Source organism: Musca vetustissima, unplaced genomic scaffold, assembly GCF_032173495.1.
Source record: "Musca vetustissima isolate MV318-11 ecotype Yass unplaced genomic scaffold, APGP_CSIRO_Mvet_v1 utg2948, whole genome shotgun sequence".
Lineage (NCBI taxonomy): Eukaryota > Metazoa > Arthropoda > Insecta > Diptera > Muscidae > Musca > Musca vetustissima.
In genome coordinates this window covers 1-24,543 of record NW_026878007.1, presented here as the reverse complement: position 1 = coordinate 24,543, position 24,543 = coordinate 1, and the positions used below count along the sequence as shown (strand labels likewise).

The 24,543-nt window shown below is 32.6% G+C and overlaps 4 protein-coding genes across 4 annotated transcripts; 2 read left to right on the top strand and 2 right to left on the bottom strand.

Moving 5' to 3' along the window:
- The first annotated feature begins 452 nt into the window (after window positions 1–452).
- Window positions 453–3,252, top strand: LOC133322778 (LIM domain-containing protein A). Its single transcript, XM_061531741.1, has 5 exons — window positions 453–625; window positions 1,066–1,655; window positions 1,753–2,265; window positions 2,492–3,030; window positions 3,112–3,252. Exons 1-5 carry the CDS (start codon window positions 453–455, stop codon window positions 3,250–3,252), a joined length of 1,956 nt encoding a protein of 651 aa, XP_061387725.1.
- A 335-nt stretch (window positions 3,253–3,587) lies between these two features.
- On the bottom strand, window positions 3,588–5,922 carry LOC133322777 (zinc finger protein 37). Its single transcript, XM_061531740.1, has 3 exons — window positions 5,746–5,922; window positions 3,901–5,687; window positions 3,588–3,834 (listed from the first exon to the last, which is right to left on the bottom strand). Exons 1-3 carry the CDS (start codon window positions 5,920–5,922, stop codon window positions 3,588–3,590), a joined length of 2,211 nt encoding a protein of 736 aa, XP_061387724.1.
- Window positions 5,923–9,456: 3,534 nt separating this feature from the next.
- On the top strand, window positions 9,457–11,687 carry LOC133322776 (zinc finger protein weckle). Its single transcript, XM_061531739.1, has 4 exons — window positions 9,457–10,572; window positions 10,624–10,810; window positions 10,868–11,033; window positions 11,318–11,687. Exons 1-4 carry the CDS (start codon window positions 9,457–9,459, stop codon window positions 11,685–11,687), a joined length of 1,839 nt encoding a protein of 612 aa, XP_061387723.1.
- Window positions 11,688–13,114: 1,427 nt separating this feature from the next.
- LOC133322783 (carbohydrate sulfotransferase 4-like) lies at window positions 13,115–13,796 on the bottom strand (the record flags this gene model as incomplete). Its single annotated transcript, XM_061531745.1, has 3 exons — window positions 13,115–13,242; window positions 13,303–13,504; window positions 13,573–13,796. Coding segments are annotated over 3 exons (549 nt in total), but the record flags the coding sequence as incomplete, so codon positions are not given.
- Between the last annotated feature and the right edge of the window lie 10,747 nt (window positions 13,797–24,543).

The following is a 24,543-nucleotide window of genomic DNA, read 5'->3' as shown; positions in this document are numbered from 1 at the left end:
TACCCACATTTTTGAAGCTAACGAAAATGCCGTCAAAACAGATTCATTGATAAATAGCATATAAGAACCACACACACACCACCGTCCCCCATATGTGGAGGTTTACTATCAAAATGGGAGCAGTTGCTGCAGTTACCATTGGTAATACATAAAGAAAATTTAGACTACCGCCAATTGATGAATAGTACACGACAAATCAGACATCATCACTCTATGGGAGAATAAAAATAAAACCTTTCCTTCGCAGTGATTTTAGTTTGGAGATTATAATCCAGTTGAAAATAACCTCGAGTGAAGTACAAACGTGCTGATAACTGATACGCTCAAGCTTGCCAGTACTAGGAGGGCAATGCTAGCCTAACGGAAACGGAAGAGAATTTGTGCCAAATAAAATAACAATAAAATCGAAAAATCATATAAACTAAAAACAAATTTGAATTATAACTATAAAAATGTGCATACGAAACGCAGTCGGAATACTGCTTATAAGTACAATATTGCTATATGGACATATCCAACGGTGTCATGCCTACACACAAGTCTCGACCAGTGGCAATGGCGAGCACAGTGGAGATGGACCAAAAATTTATAAAGCGTTAAATTTTGACTTGGTTTTCCCCAAGAGGTACATTTTAAGTCCAATCCTTTTTGTGAACATATGAGAGAGTAGACAAATTAATTGGGAACAACTGACGGTTAAATTAAACCCGTGTTTTGTTTCAGAATAACAACATATTTAGGAATATCTGGCTAAATTCTTTAAACTACCTAAAATGATTTTACACATCTTAAGTGACACTTTTGAGCAAATGGACTATTTTGAACATTTTAAATTTATAAAATTATACAAAGAAAATAAAAAATAGTAAACCTTTTTGAGATGAAATTCATAAAAAAATTACAACAGAAATATTTTGAAAAAAATCTGAAAACGATGTAATGAAACAAATGAACTGCTCTTTTAAATATGCCAAGAATCTATAGATATGTGTTTAAAATTTACAAATCTATACAACTACTTAGTATATTACATTTTATATTTTCTCTTGTATTTGCCAACTATAGTTTCAACTCTACCGAAACAGTCACTCCAAGCGCCTCACCCTCTGCCTCCTTAGGTATTGATTCATCTGACTTGGTGTCTGATGGCCTGGTTGACCGGCGACAATATAATCCGCTGTCACAATCAAATGAACAAACAAATCGAGATGATGGTGATAAGGGACAAGCACTCCTATATATTACACCATCACCTAATGAGGCTGCTCTTTACCAGACACCCAACACAAACACCAACACCCACCAAAATGAGGACGACGGTACACAAGTGGTTACACAAAATCCCATAAATATTCAGCAGCAACGAAATGATAACAGCAACAATAGTGCAGCCATGGAGCAAGAACAACAAAATATTGCTACTGGTCGTGCTGTCGATTATCGTAGTGGTTATCCCTTTGGTCAACTTATCACGCCATTAATCAAAAATGCACCACGTCCCGTGTACAGCAGTGACAATAGTAAGACCATACCCATGCCAACATCATTATACTCTTCAGCGACAACGAATGTTGGCAAACAAGTGGTCTATCCCCCAGTTGCATATCAGCGAAAGCCGCCAAGTCGAGCAGAAATTGATAAGCTACGCGGTCGAGGTAAGTGATTAAAATGCAAATTATGCCAACAAAGGTTGAACTTAGAATTTAATAACCGAGATATTGAATTATTGTAATTTTTGTTATATGTTTGCAGGACCTATTAAAGATAGATTTACACCCAGTGAAGCTGTGGCATCTCATCAAATAAAATCGGCTCATAATCACAATCATGACCATCACAATCATTCTCCCACCTATACTAATGCTGGCAAAACGGCCGCCTCCTCGAATGTGGTAAATACATACGTTCCACCCGCAAACTTGTACTCCTTTCCACCAAACAACATCAACTATCCGTTGCCTTCATCAAAGGACAATAAGTTAGCAATGCCGAGCAATGTTGTAAATTCATATGCACCACCCGCATCAGGCATCGACGATTCGGGGTACAAATATCAGGGACCTCTAAATGTAGGCTACTTGCCGTCCATTAATTATGACAATGATAGTGGCAAGGGTGATAGTGATGGGGATACAAAAGACCAAAAGGACAACAGTGATAGTGACACAGAAACCGGCGATGATTCAATTGGAGTTTTACCAGCTAGTGCGATGGGTGGTGACAATAACTCCGGGGATACAATGGATCAAATGAAAATGAAAGATGGTAAGTGTAATTGTTATGTTGAATTTCGTGTTTGAGCTAACAGCTGGTTACAAATTTTTCTCAAACAAAAAACATTATGAATCAAATTTTGCATTTAAGTACTAACATGTTTATTAGTAAACATGACAATGTTCCTTCAGGACCATTTGCTTGTCCATCATTTTTAAGAGATTTCTTTCAAGAAACTTGGGAAATGATTTTTAATAATTTTTTTTTAATTTTGCAGCAGATTCCAGTGACGGGCATCATCATGATGACCATGAATACGACACTGAAAAGGAATATCCAACTCCTCCACCAGAATGGTTAAAAGCACACCCTGAGGCCCAAAATGAACATCCCCCACATGATATGGACGATCATGCACCAACAGATATGGACCATGATCATTCTGCAGATATGGACCATGATCATGACCATACATCTGATATGGACCATGATCATCATCATCCCGATATTATATTCGATCATCAGCACGATCATGATCATTATTTTCCCTATCATCACTCATTCCCTTCATTTCCGGTATATCCACATTATCCAGAAATAATTTACGACGATCATCATGACCACCATCATCATCACGTAGAACCGCCCACAACAACTACAGAGGCTCCACCACCAGAACCTCCTCCAGAACCACGTGTTAAAAAGTACAGTTACTTCTACATAGGCCGTAAACTGTGGTACATTCCACTGTACTTCACTGTTTGGTTCAGTTTCTACGTCCTATGGCTAATTTTAAAATCGATCGCAAGACACAAGGTAAGATTGATAACGTTTGTATATATGTACATATATCCTAAAATCAATCAGAGCGTATAACTATGAAAACTTTAAATTTAGGTAAATTTACCCAATCATTACGTCGCACGAAGAAGTATCGATGAACACAATCTACCTAGAAACCGGGAAGATGTCATCAATGATTTGACTGTATCGGTTATGGATAAAATCGATAAATTCAAGAGAAAATATTTAAACTGATTAATGAACCTGACGATGGATGATGAAAAATAAAACAAATATTTTTACAAATAACAAGACACGGACTTTTAGTGGGGTTGAAAATATTTTCAGTTGGGTTTGCTTCGCATAGTACAATTATAATAATAAACATTTTTATTCAGTGACCTACGAAATAAGTACAATAGACATTTTTATCGAATGAGGTCAATGGCTAGTACGCCATTATTAAAGCAGAAAAATTAAAAAGATTCATACAACTTTTTTATTTAGAAAGCTATGGTATACAATAAAGGCTTGTTCATACATTTTGCGTATGTAAAAATGATGTGCGACTATAATTATGATGTCGTTAATTATATTTCATCTATAATTTCATATATGACTGTTTCTTCACATTCCTCATCATCATCTTGGTTGTCAACCATCCCTTCATTACACATTTGACCCTTTATTTCGTAATGTATGTCAGACATTTCATATGTATCCATAGCAGTGTCATCGGTATCATCTCCAGATCTGTTGTGTTGGTTTATAACCTTGGGAAGACTTCGGGAAAAGTTTTGACGTTTTATCTTTCTAGGCTGGGCAACAGCGGTTTTACTGAAAGAAAATATAACAAAAAATGTATTACTGTTATAAGTAACAACATAATTGCAGAGAACATACGCTGCTTTTAGGTCCTCCAGTTTGGGTATGGGGACTGGGTCATTTTTTTTGCCCCTAGCTTCTTCCTCTGCCAACTCTTTTGGATGTACTCTCCTCTTATGAGATCTACAGTTGGCACCATTGGAGAACGTTCTGTCACAAAATTGGCATTTGTATGGCTTTAAACCCGAGTGAATTATTAAATGATTTTTAAGAGATTTAGATCTTTTGAATGCAGCGTCGCAGAATTCACACTGGAATCGTTTAACATTACTGTGAACCAAACGATGCTGTAACAATGTCCTTTTTGTATTTAGTGTCAACCCACAGTCTTGGCATTGGTAGGCAGACTCGTTGTGCGTATCCATATGAGCCTTTAGCCTGGGTTTGTTTTTGAAACGCTTTTTACACACATTACACTCAAAGGGACACTCATCGGTATGCACCAATTGGTGCTCGTTGAGCGCGGCCAACGTTTTACAAGCACGACCACACTGATCGCAAATGTAAGGTTTTAGTTCTTGATGTATTCCTTTTACATGCTGCCGCATAGCGCCGACTTGTCCAAACTTACGATCACAATATGGGCAGGGAATTACTAATTTTTCTTCTTCGGGTAAATGCTGTCTCATGTGCAGCTTGAGACGACTTTCTGTGGAGCAATCTTTTTTACATACCGGGCATTCGAAGTCGGGCATGCTTTCTATGATCACATTATGTGCACACCGCATGTGTTTCCGGTACACATTTGGATTTTTATATTTTCGCTTACATTCATCGCACTCGTAGCGATATACAGATGATGTCCTTTGTCCCGATTTTTTGTGGGGTCTGCCTGCTTTCTTTTGTGACATTATTAATTCAAATGCATTCTTGGTAGAAGGTTCATCCTCGCCTTTTGTCGACGTTTCAGTCATTTCTCCATACTCCTCCTCATAATCTTCTTCCTCTTCCATAACCACATAATCTTCCTCCATTTCTTCGGACTGGCTATCATCTTCTTCTAATTGTACATTACTGTATTTTATACTGCTCTCATTAGGTACATCTTCCAAAGTCTTTTCCACATATTCTCCATTTTCGTCCGATTTAAATTTTAGCTCTTTAAATAAATCGCTGTCCTCTACCTCATGTTCATCCTCTTGGCTGGCAATAGTTTTGTTTTTAATAATTTTATATCGGAACTGACCTTCGTCCACCTCAATTAGGTCATCATTATTTTGTATAAGATATTCAAAGTTTTGTTCAACCTCCTGTTCAGTGTCCACTTCAATAATAACTTCATTACTATTAATACTTTCGGAGACATTCCTATTGTGCTGCGTCGACTTCCTTTTGGATGTTATCACATCTTTCATACTCGGTTTATGATTAATATTTTTAATAGACTGTCCAGTTTTTTCAACAGCATTTTCTATAGGATCAATATTATTTTTACCATGAACTGGCTTTTCGTCACTCATGGGAAGCTTTTCACTATTCTTTCGAATGCCATCCAAAGACATTTCCCGAACTTCCGAGCTACTACTAGTATTAAAGAAAATAACTAGATCTGTTTGAACTTCCTGATGAGAACAACTGGGTTTAATCGCAATTGGTTGGTCTTTTATTATGTGCTCCCAACCATCTCGTAAGCCGACTTGCAATCTTAGTTTATTAGCATCAGCATCTGCAGTAGGTTTTAGGTTTTGTAGTAAACAATAAAGAGTTTGAACTTTATTGACACGGTCTGTGAAACTGCTCAGATCATCTATTAACTTCCGACACTCTTTACATAAACTTGTCGATATTTCGTCTTCGGCCTTAATCTGGACAAATGGAGAGATCATAAATGGGGTCATGTTTAAAAGTGAAAACCAAACTTACATTAACCCAGAAGTATTTCCCTATAGATGTAGCCAACAGAGAAGTTTGTCCCGTATCAGACTTGGCAAAAATGCTTTGATTATCTTCTCCTGGTTTGGCACAAAGTCGACACCAGTTAATCCAGGAGATGGAATTGTGGACAGTAGATGAGACTTCCATTTCTTGTTTGGTACTCATTTTATCCAAAGATGTATTTTTAGTATGTGTTTTGGAAATTTTATTCAGAAGAAGTAAACACGAAACGCCAAAAAAAAAAACAAAATACTATAGTTGGGTAGTTCCGGAACGAACTAGTTCATTGGAACTATTCCGAGAAAGGAACGAACGGAACTAGTTCCAGTTCTTTAATTAATATAATTCCTTTCTCTGATCCAGTTCCTTTTTTGAACTATTTGAAGCAAAGGAACTGTATGGAGCAAAGGAACTATAAAGAGCAAAGGAACTATATGGAGCAAAGGAACTATTTGGAGCAAAGGAACTATTTGGAGCAAAGGAACTATATATGGAAAAACGAAAAAAAAATAATAAAAGAGAGATTCAAAAGAACAGTGGGAAGCCTCCAAGACTCCAGCCTTCATAAAATTCGCTTGTTAATTGTCGTTCTGCCAAGACTCAAGCGACGTCGTACGCAAACCTTCGCCAACAAATGGTCTGTTCCAGTACTTTTTATACCCTCCACCATAGTATGGAGGGTATATTAATTTTGTCATTCCGTTTGTAACTCATCGAAATATTCATTTCCGACCCTATAAAGTATATATATTCTTGATCAGGGTAAAATCTAAGAAAATTTAGCCATGTCCGTCCGTCTGTTGTAATCACGCTATCTTCTGAAGGAATTGAGATAGGGTGCTGAAATTTTGCATAGGGTTGTCTTTTGTCTGTAGGCAGGCCAAGTTCGAAAATGGGATATATCGGTCCACGTTTAGGCATAGCTCCCATATAAGGGTACCCCCCAATTTTCGGTATTTTGGGGTTCTTGAGCGCTTTTTTCAAGCTAATTTGTAGTAAATGTATCCACAAAAAATTATAAATATAGGTCCACTTTTTCTTGTAGCCCCCATAAAACGGTACCTCCTAATTTTCAGTATTTTTTGGGTTTTTATCGTATTTTTCACCGAATTGGCTGTAATTTAGTATTTTGAGTTCTTAGCAGGTACCAAATCTCTCCACAAAAAAATTTAAATATAGGTCAATTTTTTCGGATATCCCCCATATAAGGGTACCCCCCAATTTCGGTATTTTGGGATTCTTGAGCGCGCTTTTCAACCGAATTCGCTGCAATTTTGGTACAGTGGGTTCATATTGGGTACCAAATATCTCTATTTAAAATTATAAATATCGGCCCACTTTTTCTGGTAGCCCCCATATAAGGGCACCCCAAATTTTCGGTATTTTGAGGTTCTTAAGCGCGATTTTCAACCGAATTCGCTGAAATTTGGTACAGTGGGTTCATATTGGGTACCAAATATCTCTATTTAAAATTATAAATATCGGTCCACTTTTTCATTTCAAATACCTGTCAGTATACCTGTGGTGGAGGGTATCCACGCTTTTTCACTTGTTTAATAGTAAAGCTAGTAAAAGGGAAACATTTCAAGTCTCAGAGTACAAAATAATTTGAAAAGTTCGGAACGCAAATCTAGTAAATATGCCAAAATTAGATGGCAATACTTCAAAATCAACATAACAAAAAGTTTACAAAGAGAAAGCCATTTTGTTTTGTGCTCTCTTAAATTTGATTCAATGCTTTACCAGTTTTATGGGTTCAGGAACGGTTTTCGAGTAAAAAGTTGCAAAACTTGTAAAATTAGTAGATTCTTTTAGGTTTTGGAACGGAGCTAAAATAAAAACGACGACTGAAAAAATTGAAAAACGTTCCACCTGCTAACGAATGGGAGGAGAAGACAAAATGGCCGATAAAGATGAACTCAAAATGGTATAACCGAAAGTTTACGAATGAGGTGGGATAGAGATTAAATGGAAACCGTGTTGTTTACGAATGAGGTTTAGGCAAATTATGATTAGGGATAAGTAAATCGACTTTCGATTAATCGACTTTTTGTATTGAAAAGTCTAATGCCATGTACAGACGAGCGTTGTTCCCTCTCTCATTCGTGATTCGACTCTTAATTATGAAGTAATTACATAGTTCAAAGGAACTACATTAAGGAACTAGTTCCTTTTTAAAAAAGAAACGAGAATGATCGATCCGCTACGTGAACTAGATTGCCCAACTCTACAAAATACGGAATAAAAATAAAAAGATAAATATGTGGTGCTAATCACTTTTCAATGATAACACGAATATGCTTCAATAAATAAGGTAGCCGAATCAAAACATGTGTTGGTGCGATTAACTGTCAAAAATATTGTTCTAATCTGAAACAAGTCACAAATTCGAAACAAACTATAAATAGAAAAAAATTAAAGATGTTGTTGCAAAATATTTATTAACAACTTCTAAATGAAATTGCGCAAAAATGTTTGAAACCGTCTTTTTTTTAAATTATATGTCACTAGGTTTGTCTGCGTACTTTTCCAGTAATAATTACTCATTAATGCATATTTACATACAACAGAAAATATAGGATTTAGGGCTATTGCGTCATTTATTTTCTAAAACCGGCACAATTTTGCGTCAGTTAAACTCCTTGTACATTAGAACTTTTTACCGGGTTAACCTACTTTATGAGGATTTATTTGACGTATATGCAAAGGAATTGACAAAAATTTAATCCGGTTAAATATAAACGTACTATTACCATACAAAAATTAATGACGAATCCAGCCCATTCTATGCTATACAATCATGTTTTTGTGCCAACAAATACTAAAAGTTGCAACTGTTCTCATTAAATGAGTCGCTCGGTGCACATAGGTTAACTCTGTTTTTGAAAAATATTAAAACAAATCAAAGTTCTTGGTACAGTCACAACTTTTTATACTTATAATAACTTTTCTGAATAATAATAAAAATTGTCGCCATTGTACAAACTACGTTATATAGAAATTTTAACATATATCAGCGGATTTCTAAACTTAACCGATATGTGCACTGACGCATTTATTTATTTATTCCATTCAATAATACAAAAGCCTCCAAGGCCAAAAATAGTGTTAAAAATGACATAATGTCATAATAACTAATAATAAAACATAAATATAAAAAAAATAGGGAAATAAAAAATATTATAAATATCAAATCCTCATATATTGTTTTCTTGGGGGACAGATACCAACGCCGGCTACGCGACAGATTTCCTTTTAAATAGAATAGCTTTTTTTGTGGTCGGTCTTCTACCCTGGATTTAATACTTTCTCATATGGACAGACACCAATATCGGCTACGAGATTGAATGTCATGTTTTGGGTAGCCTGCCTTTGGCCATGGATTAAAAACTTTCTCCCATGGACAGATACCAACGACAATAAAATAGGAAAACAATTGCAAACTTCTTCATCTATTCATTTCTTGCAACCTTGTTTAATGCTGATTGCATAAGCATTTACTTCAAGTTTCATATTGTGAATCATATCGTAGTCACAATAATACATTTTGACAGCAAACAGCTGATCTCTGCAAAAAATAACAACATGGCGAAAGCGGCCGCAAAATTGAGTAAAGTGCATACGACATTATTTCTGTTAAAAGTGTATTTTTTCATAGAAAATGTGATTTTAAAGCGATAAGTTGGTAAATTGATGGTCATGGACTCTTCCTATACTGCATTTTGGCATACGTGGTGTCGGTTGTGCGCTAAAGAAGGCGCAGATAACAGCATCCCCACAACCGAAATAAATGACGCCTTGGCGAGATATTTTTTGGTACGCACGTCGAACAACGGTGGTTTGCCGAATTGTTTATGTTCTGATTGTCTGACTTTAGTTACATCTACAATGAAATTCAGTAAGCACGTCCAGAGGGTGCAGGAGATGTACACATTTTTATCGGAAAATCCCAACGAATATTACGATTTTGAGTCCATTCGTGTCCGTTTCCATATATATGAATATGATAGAAATCGTCGTAATTCGAAAACAAGTACCTTTAAGGATAATCAGAATTTCATAGATGCCGTTAATGGGACAGACGGCGGCGACATCAGCAGTGATCAAAATATGTTAGAGAAATGTTCCGGTGAAGCTTCATATAAATTAGTAGATGAACAAAATATTGGAGATATTGGGGGTCATTGCGGTGTCACTTGCAGCTATGATACAGACGAAGTTATAGATCCATTTGATGATCGAAGTAATGATGCTCCAAATGGCGAGGCAAATTCAAAACCGGAGGAAGAATACCGTTATGTACACATGTGTAATAAAAAAACGAAAAAGACCAAGCGAAAAACTGCAAGGCTACAAAAAGCAAGAAGGGGAACTCCACAGGTTTACACCGACTTTCAATTGAATGGTGAATGTAAAATATGTGGCGAACTTCTGAATTTGTATTCCTCATGCGTTGAGCATATGCGACAAAACCACGGATTCACTGATAAAAAACACTGGGAGTGTCCCTTATGTGAGAGGAAACTTCAATCAGATTACAATTTTGAACGTCATATGCGTACCCACATACCTGTGGAGGAGCGTAAAACGAAACAATGTACATTATGTGCATCTAGATTTACATCCAAAGCTCAATTGGAAGCACACATGCACCACAAACACACAAATGATAAACCATTCGTATGTGAAGTATGCGGTCTAAGTTTGAGAACCTATTCGAACTTGAGACAACACCAAATGATCATACATTCAGACATAAAACCCTTCGAATGTGATGTATGCCAAAAGAAGTTCAAAAACAGTTACCGTCTAAAGGTGAGTTAACATGGCATGTATTCTAGATATTTTAAATAAAAATTATTTCAGATTCACATGGATACCCACAGTCCTAATAAGCATGTATGTTCCCAATGTGGACTTCAACTGAATTCGAGAGCTACCCTTAATCGACATTATTTGGTACATTCCGATGAAATGAAACATAATTGTGACTATTGCGGCAGGGCGTTCAAGCGAGCAAAAGCTCTTAAAAATCATTTACTACTGCACACGGGTAGGACATTTTATAACAAAAACACAAACCATTTAATAACTTCCGTCTCATTTACAGGTTTGAAGCCATACGCTTGTGAATTTTGTGATCGCACGTTTGCAAATGGATCAAATTGTCGCAGTCATATGAAAAAACTGCATCCCGATCAATTGGCCGCATTAGAGGCATCCGGAAATAAGTCGCATACAAAAAATATTCCAAAATTAGAAACATTGAAAGCAGTGTAAGTATGTATAAATAATAATTATATGGCTTCTGGCAGCGGATGTTGGCAATGTGTCACAACTTGATATTCTTACAAATGTTTTAAAATTATACTTTTGTTATTCTCGGTCTCATCGTTGTTGTTCCAGACTATTGCGTAAGATATATACTACCTCGTAATATTATATAGCTCCAAGATTAACAAAAGCATAATATCTGTAACGACTACTAACCTCCCGAAAACCAAATATTTACATAAAATGCAGACTATGTTTTATTAATCCTGTTTTTTTTTTATTTTAGAACCAAAGCAGCTGACAATTTAACACCTGTCGTTACAAAATTTAGTGGATGTTTCGCGTTTGGAAAGAAACCGAGATTGGAGTCATCCGAAATTTTGTATAATTTAAAAACGCAATGCAGCCCCAACAAATCGAGTTCTCAACAACACGAAGACCATTCAATACCGCAGGACGGAATTCATTCATCTTCACAAAATGTGTTATCCTGCAATGGGTCTCCTGTGCCTGATGAAATTCTCACTACCCCAACTATACTAAATAATGTGGAATTGGATACTGAAAAAACAACAACGCTCTCATTAAGCCAACAAACCTTTCAATTTGTAAAGAGTCCAAGGAGTATATGCCAGTTTCAAGAACCGAATCTGTAACTAATCTATAAACATGTATAATGTAAAATCTATAATATCCAAATTTGTTTATACTGTTTTAAGATATTTTTTATGATATTGTACGTATTTGACTAAAAGAAGATATGTATATGGTTCGCAATATTTTTATTGAAAACTTGTATATTTTTGTAAATTAGAAATGTTTTAAAATTGTATATGAAATGAAATAAAACATGAAATATGCCACAAAACAAAAAATTGTCTTAATCTGCAAGAGCGGTCGCTGTTTTCTTTGTTTTTCATGAGTGTGTGTGTGCGTGCGCGCGCGCCTCTGCAGCGTTCAAAATTGTTAAAAATTCCAGCCGAGATACCAGGCAAACAGAATCGGTCACAGGCGAACGACAATTTCATGCGCCGGCGAGTATGCTTTACATTTTTCTTTAAAGTTATCTCGGTCGGTTTTTATTCCGAAAAAAATAAAGCATACTTCTAGGCCGTATATTAAATTAGTACAGACACCGATATTCTATACACAAACCCAAAACCATTCACAATACCTCAGTGAATTTACATTTTAAAGGGACCTATCGCACAAGTCAAAATAAAACACTTGATCTCCAAAAAAATATTTTATTATTTCTATAGAAATTGATTGGTGGTTGCTATTGCTTTCGCTTGAATGTTTCAATTTTATTACGAATTTAAAATTGAAACATGTTTTTTTATTTTTCCGCAAATAAGCACAGCGGTTTAACTACATAACAATTTGTCATTTGTAAAAATTAAATATGTAATTGTGTATTTAGAGTAATATTAATATTGCAAAAGTGGAACATTAACCCAAATGTATGTATTCTGGGCTTGGATATTGAATTACAAAAAAAATATTTTTTCGCATTCGTGATATGAAACACATATGTACATATAAATTCTAATGTGAAGACAGCCTTAAATAAATATAAATATTTTTTGCAGTGTAAAATACGTATTAGTTCTGCTTAGTTATACATATTTAAAATTATCTAAATTAAGCTTATGTGTATAGGTAAAATTGATTTTAACGTTATACTACAATGTACACTAATATCGAGAGGTCTTATATTCTACTTAACTCTAAACAATTTTTCGCATTGCACATAATAATTGTTATTAACATTTCAGCATGTTTAATATTGATAAAATCGTTTTTGTTCTTTTGATCAAAATTGTACGCCATAATATAATTATAGCATCACTTACATTCTAGGAATCGTGTCATATACCACATTGTGTATATAAATAAATGAGCGTGGTGTTTATTTGATAATGCTCCGTTTGTTTAAATAGAGCTATTTATATGTTTATAACACAAGCAGAATTGTTTTAGATAGCCAAACGAATAAAAAAGATTTTGGGTGAAGCAATGTGTAAATATCTTTTTTTATGAAACTAAGAAATTTAATTTCTTTGCGTTGTCAACGTTTATGATATTTCACGTAAATGGAGGCGGCAATATAATGGGGTCGAAATTCCGTGCATAGTCGGTAAAATTGCTTATACGTCGATAGCCCCACAGATCCATTGCTGTTGTGCATGAATTTTGTATGTGTTTAATCTGAAAAAAATAAACGAAGTCGTTACATACAATTTGAATATGTATTTGATATATGCTTACATCATCTTGGGTTAAGTCTTGCAGCCAATGGAATGGTGCCGATTTCGAATCACGAAATGTGGAACTAACGCCGCCAATATTAACTTTAGTGTGCGTATCTAGAAATTCTTCAACCAACGGATCAAAAGGCAGGCCATAAAACTGCAGCAACTCTTGGCTCATTTCATATGGGTCCAATGATAGATCTTCGTATCTTATGGTCCTATATAAATTTTATTTAGATATAGTAAATAACATCGGAATTTTGATTTGAATTTAATGTAGATTTACCTGAATCTTGTAGGGTATTTTTTTAATAGTACTTCAGCAGCATGATAATCGTCTTCGAGATCTTTGCATAGAATTTGTGGTTGATCACAATCTGGATTATTGTAGCACCATGTCCGATGACGCCTTGATTGCATTGTTCCTCTTGGGTCGCGAACCAGCAGTATAATGTGTATGTTTAAACTGAAATTATACAAAAATAAGGGAAAAAATAGAATGTTAAAAATCTATTGCAATAAATTTAGTAAAAGCCCAAAATATGTATCCAATAATTACACTGTGCTACAAAATAACAAAATTTTTTTTTCAGGGGTTGTAATGTACCAATTCTGTTTAGTTGGAGTCTCTGGACCACGAAAATACATTTGGTTTTTTTGGGTCACTTCGAAAATTAATTTTATAGCGGTAAATATAGAGAAAAACCTGGTTTCATGGATTTTCAATTTAAAACTCGAATAACTTATTTACTTTTTAACAGATTTATGTTATTCTTTTTTTCTTTCGAAGAGTAAAATTTTTCCTTTCAAACAAGATATATATTTGGTAAATCGGTTGAGGATTGACTGAGTTACAGCGGTTGAAATGTGAAAAAATACGCATAAAATAACAAAATTTATTTTTCTTCGGACTGTACGATGAAATTATGATATCAAGCCATACAAGTTTTCGTTATTACGGGGAAAAAAATTAAATTAGCTTTTGAAAATGATAAAAATCAAAAAAATCGGTTAAAAAATGGATGACTTATACACATTTTTGTATTGAATCTATGCATATTATCTAAAGGAAATATGGGTCTGTATCGTTTCCTGTTAGAAACCGTTATGTTTGCAACAGGCAAAAGGAAACGAGGTAGACCTATAGTTCCTTTAGATAATATTCATAGAATCAATACAAAAATGTGTATAAGTCATCCATTTTTTAACCGTTTTTTTGATTTTTATCATTTTCGAAAGCTAATTTTATTTTCTTCCCCGTAATATAATAAATCTTATATGGCTTGATATCATAATTTCATCGTACAGTCCGAAAAAAAAAATAAATTTTGTCATTTTATGCGTATTTTTTCACATTTCAACCGCTGTAACTCAGCTAATCCTCAACCGATTTACCAAATATATATCTTGTTTGAAAGGAAAAATTTTACTCTTCGAAAGAAAAAAAGAATAATATAAATCTGTTAAAAAGTACATAAGTTATTCGAGTTTTAAATTGAAAATCCATGAAACCACGTTTTTCTCTATATTTACCGTTATAAAATTAATTTTCGAAGTGACCCAAAAAAACCAAATGTATTTTCGTGGTCCAGAGACTCCAACTATACAGATTTGGTACGTTAGAACCCCTGAAAAATTTTCGTGTCGCACAGTGTGATTTTTGCTTTAAATAGAAATTGTATATATAGCATATGAAGCTAATAATTAAAAGAAATAAAATAATTTTTAATTTATTTTTCATAAAGATTTTTTTATGTTCTTTTTCAACCTTTTATTTTTAATTAACTATTTGCTTGTGGTCACAATAAATATTATTCGTCATTTTCTTTTATTGATTGAAAATAATTAGTTATGATTCTGAATTACCTGTCATATTTTGTTTTTTTTTTTTTTTTAACACATTAATCATTTTTTGACGGATGTGATAACATGATTATTAAGCATTAATGTCCACTTTTTTATTATATTATGAGTCTCTTGGTCTAAAGGGTATACATATATGTTATATAATGGTTTATTCCATCGAGTGCATTCTTAATCAAATAAGATTTTTTTTTTGATGTAAAGTGTATACAGATCTGTTATATAAGGGGCTATATTATGATTTTTTCCCGTCGACTGCATTTTTATAATACAATAAGACTTATAATATGTACATTGCTGATTTGAAATATTTTTTGAATATCAATCGTGTTCTAACTTAACTAACCTACCTCAACAACGTTATGTTGATTTTTTTTGTGCGTCATCATCTTTTTCATTGAAAATATTTTTAGAAATTAATATTTTTATTTACAATAGCAAACAATAAGCTCCACATGAATTTTGTTAATGTTCTCGATTTTTTTCTTTTTTGTATGACAACAAAAGAGTTGAAGCCGCGTTCAGTTTCGACTAATTGTGTTACTGCAGTATTATAATTATATAATTAAATATACTGTGGTGGTTAGATAATTAGCACACCCCCTGCCGACGAAATGTTTTAGTTAATTTTACTTGAAATATTAAATATTTTTCCATAATGAGATGGAATTTGTTATGACCTATTTGTCAAAAACTGATTTTTTTATAAAAATAACAACATTTTAGGAGACATCAGATAATTAACGAAGTATGTTTTTTTAGATAATTACTTTAAAGGTTAAGCACATGTATGTTATACCATATTCTTTTTTATCATATTCATATTTTGGAGGATATTTTGTTATTAAAATTATCTTCAACAATCTTAATAAATTGCATGTTATTATTCACCGGGGTTTATTTAAAATGTACACATTTCCATTTCATATTTATGAAAAAGTCCCAACCAAAAAGGATAAGAAAAGCGAATGGATGCAAATACGAAAGTTTATACCCTCCTGTTAATCATAATTATCAAATACACAACTAGATATATTTCAAAATTGTATCCACATTGTACGTACACACAAATTTCTTTTTGATTGTGTGGGGTTTGAAACCCTTCATTATAATATTTACCTACATGACATTGATTGCTTGGCTAGCAGATACTTTCAGAAGTAAGTATGGATGTACATAGTATTTGAGTCTATTATGAAATTGTTTCGAGTGGATAGTTTGAGTTGAAATGCCACTCGACTTTTGATGTTGTCAATAGGTTCATCATCATAAGTATCCAAATATGTTTTGAGTCGCAGCATTGTTACTGTTTCTTAAATATAAAAAAAGTCCTTGAGTTTCTGGATTGTATAAACTATTTTTGTGAATGGCTATAAGTTAAAATATATGTTACAACGCATTCGTTATTTTCAAAATCTTGTACTGGTAGCAGCATTTCTATAATAATTATGTCATAGATTGGAGTTTCTTCTTGATTTCTTGAAATTAGTGTCTGTTTTCGGTTTAAATTAAGCTTGGTAACACAATGTATTTTATTAATGTAAGAGGTTTTAGTTGTAAAAATTTTGCTCTTTATTTAGAAACTAATAAAACATGTTTGACAAAGAGAAAACAATTTCACGTATTTTTATTTGCAAATAAAAGCACATATGATATTGGTAAGAACAAAATGTCGTTGTAATATTTCGTGTTAGAAGTGTAATTGCTTTACGTGCTTCCTTATACATCAAATTTCAAGAAACGATTTTGAACAATTATTAAACAAAACATGTGCTATGTATATAATATTTTGTAAAATGGTACCTATACTGTAACATGTGATTTTTTTGTAATAATTAGGTAAGTGTCATATATACAAGGTATATATTTGTATATTTTTGAAATCATAATATTTTTACCCTTAAGCAAAATCTAAAACCAAAGCACTGAATTCAACATATACTGCTTTTAATCAGTACGAAATTGAATTTGATACCGATTCAACTTCGTACTGATTAAAAGCACAGATTTCCTTTATCTACACCTCGGTTTCTTCATATTTTTCAGTGAAAGATTTAATCAATAAGAACAACCTATTTAATTAATTAGAAGTGTATGGTGATATATTGATTGTTATAACAAGAAATAAACCTCTTATCACTGTTTTTTATTCTACAGCTGCGAAAAAAATACTAACGCCATGACCCAAGTGAATATTTCTCGGATTGGACATACCGAATGGATGAATTTTATTTTACAAAATGAAAACTTCACAGTTTATCTCTTAAGATATTCCACATTGTATGGACACACACATATTTCTTTTTGATTGTGTGATGTTTGAAACACTTCATTATAATATTTACCTACATGACATTGTTTTTTTATGGACATTTTTTGTTTATGGAAATTGAATTATATTTTACAATGTATACACAATATTTCGTGAGTGAAATATTCCACTATAATGTGCATATGTTTTACCCTTCTGTGTACACTAACATTCTAAGGAATTTACAAAACAGTATTATTTAAGATTTTTATAAGTTCTGTTGTGCTTTTTCGAACATTATTAAAAATATAAAAACTTACTTTGGTCTTTATAACGAATCCCGAATCCCTTCCTTAAAATTTATTATCGTTTGTGCCGAACCACCCAAAAATATTATTTTTTGGAGCGCTACCATTTCCATAAATAAAAATATTTCATATTTACTACGAACGACTATAATTGTAAATGTTTTGATTAACACTAGATGCTTATCAAAATTTAAGTCAAGTGTGGTTTGCGATAGTTTTTGTAATCAAAGAATAAGTATTTACTTCTGTATTCAAATATAAGAAATCACAATATTTATAAGTGAAATAATAATATATATTCAAGTGAATACTATATTAATGAATATACTATAAATGACAAACAAATCGTCCAATAACCTTAGTATAAAAGGGTATATTCTCCGCTTTTTTCTATAAACCTGTTTTATATTCATATTAACGTAAGTTTTTCATCTCTGTTTCCTTTTTTATATATCATTGTTTTTCAATGTATAACAAGAATATATATATATATATATATATAAAGACCTTTAGTTTGCTGCCAAAAATGTGTTACGAAAGTTCAAGGTGAATTGAGTATAATGCTCAAAAAGACATAGGCAATAAACCGTATAGCATATTTTAAGAGTTTTATATGCAACTGTTTTCTATCATCGATGAAGTATAGCATATATTTGAATAAAATCTGAATTTATTATATAATAGAAATTAATTGAATTATTAATCTCAAATTAACATTTAATGTTTAAACATGTTTAAAAAAAATAATCTGAATATGGCTGTCGGATGTAAAAAAATGCATTCTTTAACGTTTAAATGAGCTATGCGCATTGTTTTCCCTTCTAATGGAAAATGGCTATATTAAGTTATGCTTTTGTTATTATGTTTGACGCTGATGTTAAAAGTATAATTTTGCATTGAAGTCTGTTTCATCCATCGCCCAGAGGAACAGTGGTTATTACAACCACCATAGTACGATAGATGTTTTTTTTTCTAATATTACGCGAAGAAAATGTAGGTAAAGATCACAAAATATACTCTAGAGTACACATACATACCCAATTTACTTTATATCTTCACCACTGTTATCCATTGTTCGCTCATCGTCACGGTAATTGTATCAGTATAATAATAGCTACGCTAGCGCTCGTGCCTTCACCTTAAAGCATGAGATTTATGTATACATAAATAACATTTATATACTCTTCACTATTCCCAAAAAAACATACTCAGTTGCATTATACTGGTTTAGTGTGGATTGGATATCTATGACATACCTGACGGCTAGAAATCTGGCTATGGCATGCTAAATTGCTAAATGGCAGTTTGATTGCTTTTTTAAAGTGCAAAAGAAAAATCTGTAAAAAGGTCTATAGTACATCGCAATTTTACACAATAGCAATATGGTGTTATGCCAAAAGCTGTGGAGTCCACATTTCTTTTGACAAAATGCTTTCATTTTGACACGGAAAGAACTACGCAAAGAACAATAGGTATATAGAGATGAAAAATGTTCAAAAAGTCTGAAATGAGTAACCATTAATGTTTTTGGTCAACGAATTAATTTTTTTCGACATGTAACCCATTTTTCTTACATGACCACCTTGTTTTCAAGCAAAGTCGTGGACTTAATCTAGTTATCGCATTATAACAGTGAAATTGTAAAATTTTTATTTTTTGTTGTAAAAATGTAGAAAGTATTCAGTAATCGTTTTCTATCATTAAACATCCAACATTAGTTTAAAAGATAACTAAGGTAACTTCAGTGGTATATATTAACTAAAAAATTATAATAAATTTCCGTGAAATGCCACACAGGAGGCATCTTTAAACACAAGAAGAAAAAAAAACGGCGATGGTAACATTTGGGTTCGATTTCTTGATATTTCAAATGGGTTAATAAGACTACGTACTGTAATTTTCACTATATATCATGAAATTAAATGTTGATTTTATGTTAAATTACGCTATAAGTCATGTTTGGACATATTCACTGTAAAAACAAAACCGTTCCAAAATGCCAAGCCAAAATAGGGAAAACTGTACACTTTTTTCCTTTGGACATTTATCTAAGATAGCACTATGCATCTGACTCTTGTAGTAAGCTTTAAACATATTTGTTTAATATATTCGATATTTGTTTCTCAATATACGTACAGTGAGTGTAATAAGTATTTTGCCTCAATATAAATTTGACAAAATTCTAATATATACGCCTAAAGCCAGCATACTAAAGATGTAAAATAAATTATGTATGATGGGATATGTTTGTGGACATATTTAGATCTTATTTCTGCAAGAATCACTGCGAAAGGCCTATTGGTCACCACATACTAAGAGCGATTTGGCGACGATTCCAATAAACCACGGCATTTTTTCGCGAATATTTTCTCAAATTTACGTTCAATACATTCTCCAGCAATTTTTCATTTAATATATGGTAATTTTCGTCCTAATCTCAAAATGAGAGTATTAGATATAGTCGTCGCGGCATCAAAACATCCCAAATAACTTTAGAATAATAAAAAGGAAGTTTTGCAAAATAAATCGCGAGGACAGGACCTTAAAAACTATTAAAACCAAAATCCGACAAACAAATTTTTAAAAAATATCGCGAAACCCCCTTTTTCTGACTTTGAAAACTTTATGGTTCATTAATATTGATCTAGGAACCAATATATGCGATGAAAATAGCAATAATCTGACCTTCTTATTGCTATTTTCATCGCATATATTGGTTCGCGAAAAAATGCCGTGGTTTATTGGAATCGTCGACAAATCGCTTTTAGTATGTGGTTACCCGCAATGGTAACTATAAAACGACAAAGCGTGTGTTATATAATGATTTTTTCAAAAATAATAATAAAAAGCAAAATACTTTTTTGTAATAATCATTTTTGGGTTGGTATAGATTTTGGCCGATATCTTCGAGGCCAATAGATCTTTCGCCGTGATTCTTGCAGAAATAAGATCGAAATATGTCCACAAACATATCCCATCATACATAATTCATTTTACATCTTTAGTATGCAGGCTTTAGGCGTATATATTAGAATTTTGTCAAATTTTTATTGAGGCAAAATACTTATTACACTCACTGTATATAGTTGTGAGAGGCATGTTATTTTTTTTAACTGCAAATTCAATATTGTCTATTAACTCAAACCTCCGTAAAATACGTATTTATTATATAAATATGAAAGCATATCAATCACGATCCCACAAACAAAAATTGGAATTGCTACACTCCCATTTAAATGTTCAAGTTTGTGGATTTCATCTAAAGGGTTTACAACCAAAAATACAGCAAAACTGTCAATTGTTAAGAAACAGCCAACAATCTTAAAAAAAAACAGTAAAGAAAATTGCATGAAAGCACGTCATGCGTCGAATTGGATAGACAAACTACGCCTACACTCTATGTTACATATACACACAATGTTACATATTTATGAACCAAAAAATATAGTATTTCTAAGATAAGAATAACAACATGGAAAGTCAACATTTTGTAAAAAATAGGATTTTATTACAAGGACACAATCGATAATAAGGACAAATTTGCAAATACTAGAGCTCATGAACAGATTTTTTTACAAATAGTTTTTTCCATAAGTCTATGTTCTTTTATTTCTATGTATATATTATTGAAAATTTTTGACTTAACTTATTTTCGAAAAGTTAATTTTACTGTTATATATACCATCAGAATTACAGAAAATACTACCATACTGAAGTCATTGGAAACTGCTATCAAAAATACTTGCATTTCATATACGGATATCACACGATTACAACAATATTTTGTGGTGGTCTTTAGATTAGTAATCCTAGTAGATTTATTACAAAATAACTGCGCCGTTTATTTTAAACTGTAGTAATAATTCAATATTTTATATATTTTCTAATCACTACAGACATGTATACGTGCCATTCTTTCAGCATGACATGGAACAGTTCTTCTCACACATATATTGGTTTTTGGTATAGTGACTGTTTAAGAGTTCTTTAAATGGATATGAACTACGCTAAGGAACACGTTTAATGCATGCAATGTGGCGAATTTGGCTTTTGGCCAAGAGATGCTTTTTCTACATTGGAATTTAAAATATGGCATGGCATATATTGTAATACCTACTACGTTGTGCTATACCTTCCGGTGTTTTGATTGCAAATGACACTCCTAACAACATGTGTAGAATTGTGAACACTAGAGCATGTTTTTAACCATGTTATATGTGGTGTATATTATAAAAATATATAGGAAAAGTAAATTCCTTTATTAGAAAGTAATTAAAAGCTATATTTTTCAAAATTTTTTAATTTTCTTGTCTTGGAAAAATTGCAAATAATCAAATGAAATTAAAATAAATGATCAAATGATGTATTGGCATACTAATATGTCATTAATTTTGAAATATATGTATGTAGCAATGGGAATAATCATCATAAGCTTGTATTTGGCTGTCATTAGACAAAATGTACGCCCATATGCCACATCATTCTGTGTATTATTATTGTATTGTCCTACATAGATCTTGCCGTTTGAGATTATTACATTGTCAAATATTTGTTGGCTTGTGCAACTAAAGGTGGAAGGTCAATGCAGTAACATGTCGCAATTTTATGGTACCTAGTAAAGTACTGTTAATAAAAAAAAATGTTTGCAATTACTAAGAATGAACAGTCATTTTCCCTCGAGACATCTAAGATAATATATGAAAAATGTGTCGCAGTACATATTGCTAATTGTGGTCTAGTCATCTCCAAAAAATGAATGTGGAGATAGCTTTATTATTGTCGGTGTTTCTATATGGAATGAAGGTTTACTCCGACACGGATAACGCTCATCTACAGTGCATTCGTAACTAGTATCTTTATAAAAAAGAGTTTGTTGGGCGTTCTTTTAAAGACTGGTTATATTTTCGGTGCTTGTATGAAATATGATATACCAAAATATATTGCTGATAATTTTCGATTTTTGCTTTCTAACAGATTTTCTCAAATTCTTATTGAACGCTTTCAAAGTCTAGCGATTGAACGTTCATTTAATGTTCGTATCGGTAGGTTATACTTCTCTCTGGGTTGACAACCCTATTATTAAGCAATAAATTCGAATGATACATCGAATTATTGCCGCCATTAGACAGCCTGGCACATCATATATTTTAAAAAGTCAAAAGCTATAAAATGAATTATTGTTAAAACTATTGTCGTTCATTTACAGCAGTGGTACTAAATATTGTTGCTCTTTATCGCTTGTGTACAACAACAAAACCCCCTAATGTTCTAGTCTAATAATATTCGACGGTAGAGTTGCTTTCCAAACGTAAAAAGTCCAGTATTGGTTTGAGAATGGTTTCGAATTCCGGAAACATTTTCACTTATTTCACATAGGTCTTCCTTTGAATGTAATTGTTTTTTATAAAACGTGAACTCATTTTAACGTTCCAGTTAATATTGAAATGGTTGTTACTATTCTATTTTTTATCCACTATTCTTCTTCATCTACCACTATGGTTCATTGCTCCAACTGCAAACAATATCTTAGAGAAACGAAGAGAAAATAAACTCAACTCGTAACTGTCTTCTAATCGGGTCAATGAGAATTTCAAGTGTTAATGCCGACACTGCGTCGTTTTACAAACACTCGTTATGGTTTGTTTACATGTTAGTTATTATCATCATAGACAGACAGTAATATAGTTAATGTTTAGTACAAAAACAAAATGAAAAATAAAAAATATTTCCATGAAATTGTGCGGTTTCATTCTACACGCTGTTGAAACACTAGAAAACAGTAGAAAACTGTAAAATTTGTAAAGTATGAAAGCAGAAAGCTCTTCCAGGGTTTCTATTCCGTAGCACGGTTATATATCGAAGAATTCTTCATGTCGAGTAATTCCTTTATAATACAGGAGGGTAATTATGTTGTGCTGCGTATACATTTTTATTTCATGTGACTTTTTAGCTTGATACATTTACATATAATGAAAAAACCATAGTCGCTGTAGATAAATCCCTTCTTGGAATTGATGATCTTCAATGAAAAGACTTCGCATTCAAAACAGTGACCCAAAAAAGATAAAGAAGACATCGAAAAAGTAGCATAACAAATATAATCAATAATCTCACTGCTTCAGGCAACAACTAGCAAATACGACAACAGCAACAAATCACTTCACTTTCACTCTCATTTTAAAATGTATGTCACATTTTAACAACAAGCCATAAGATTTCAACCAGGTGTGAATGTGTTTGGATGATGTAGTTAAAAAGCGAAATTACTTTTATGGGTACACCAAAAAACTTTTATATTTAAATAAAACGCTATGACTTGGTCTAAAATAGCTAACAGCAGAGCACAGTTGAAGTATGTTTTTTGTAAAACCAGTCATTTGCCCAAAAATAAAAAAAATAACCGGCTTTTATGCCGCTGCACTTTAAATCAAATAAATTGAAATGCCACTTTCCCCTCAACAGGCCGCTTCTACTGCATAGACGAACATATGGTTGTATTTTGAGTTACTTTACTAGCTACTTCTCTGTCTAACTATTATTATTCTCTTTTTTGTTCATGACTATTTTTTTAAGTTCAGTGACTTCTCAGCTTACTTTAAATACATTGTCTGTCGGTATCAACGTTTTTACCTCAATGACTTGTATTTTCCCTCTATGTGTGGCCCGTGTTATGATGTTTCTGCGCTGCTACACGCACTGTAAACATCATTACTAAAGGGAATGGTGCGAGAAACAAAAAAACGAAATAAACTAGTTTAGATTTTAAATATATTGCCTATATTTTGTATATTTCAAAAAAAAATACGAATTCGGGTTAGTTTTGTTAAGAAAAATG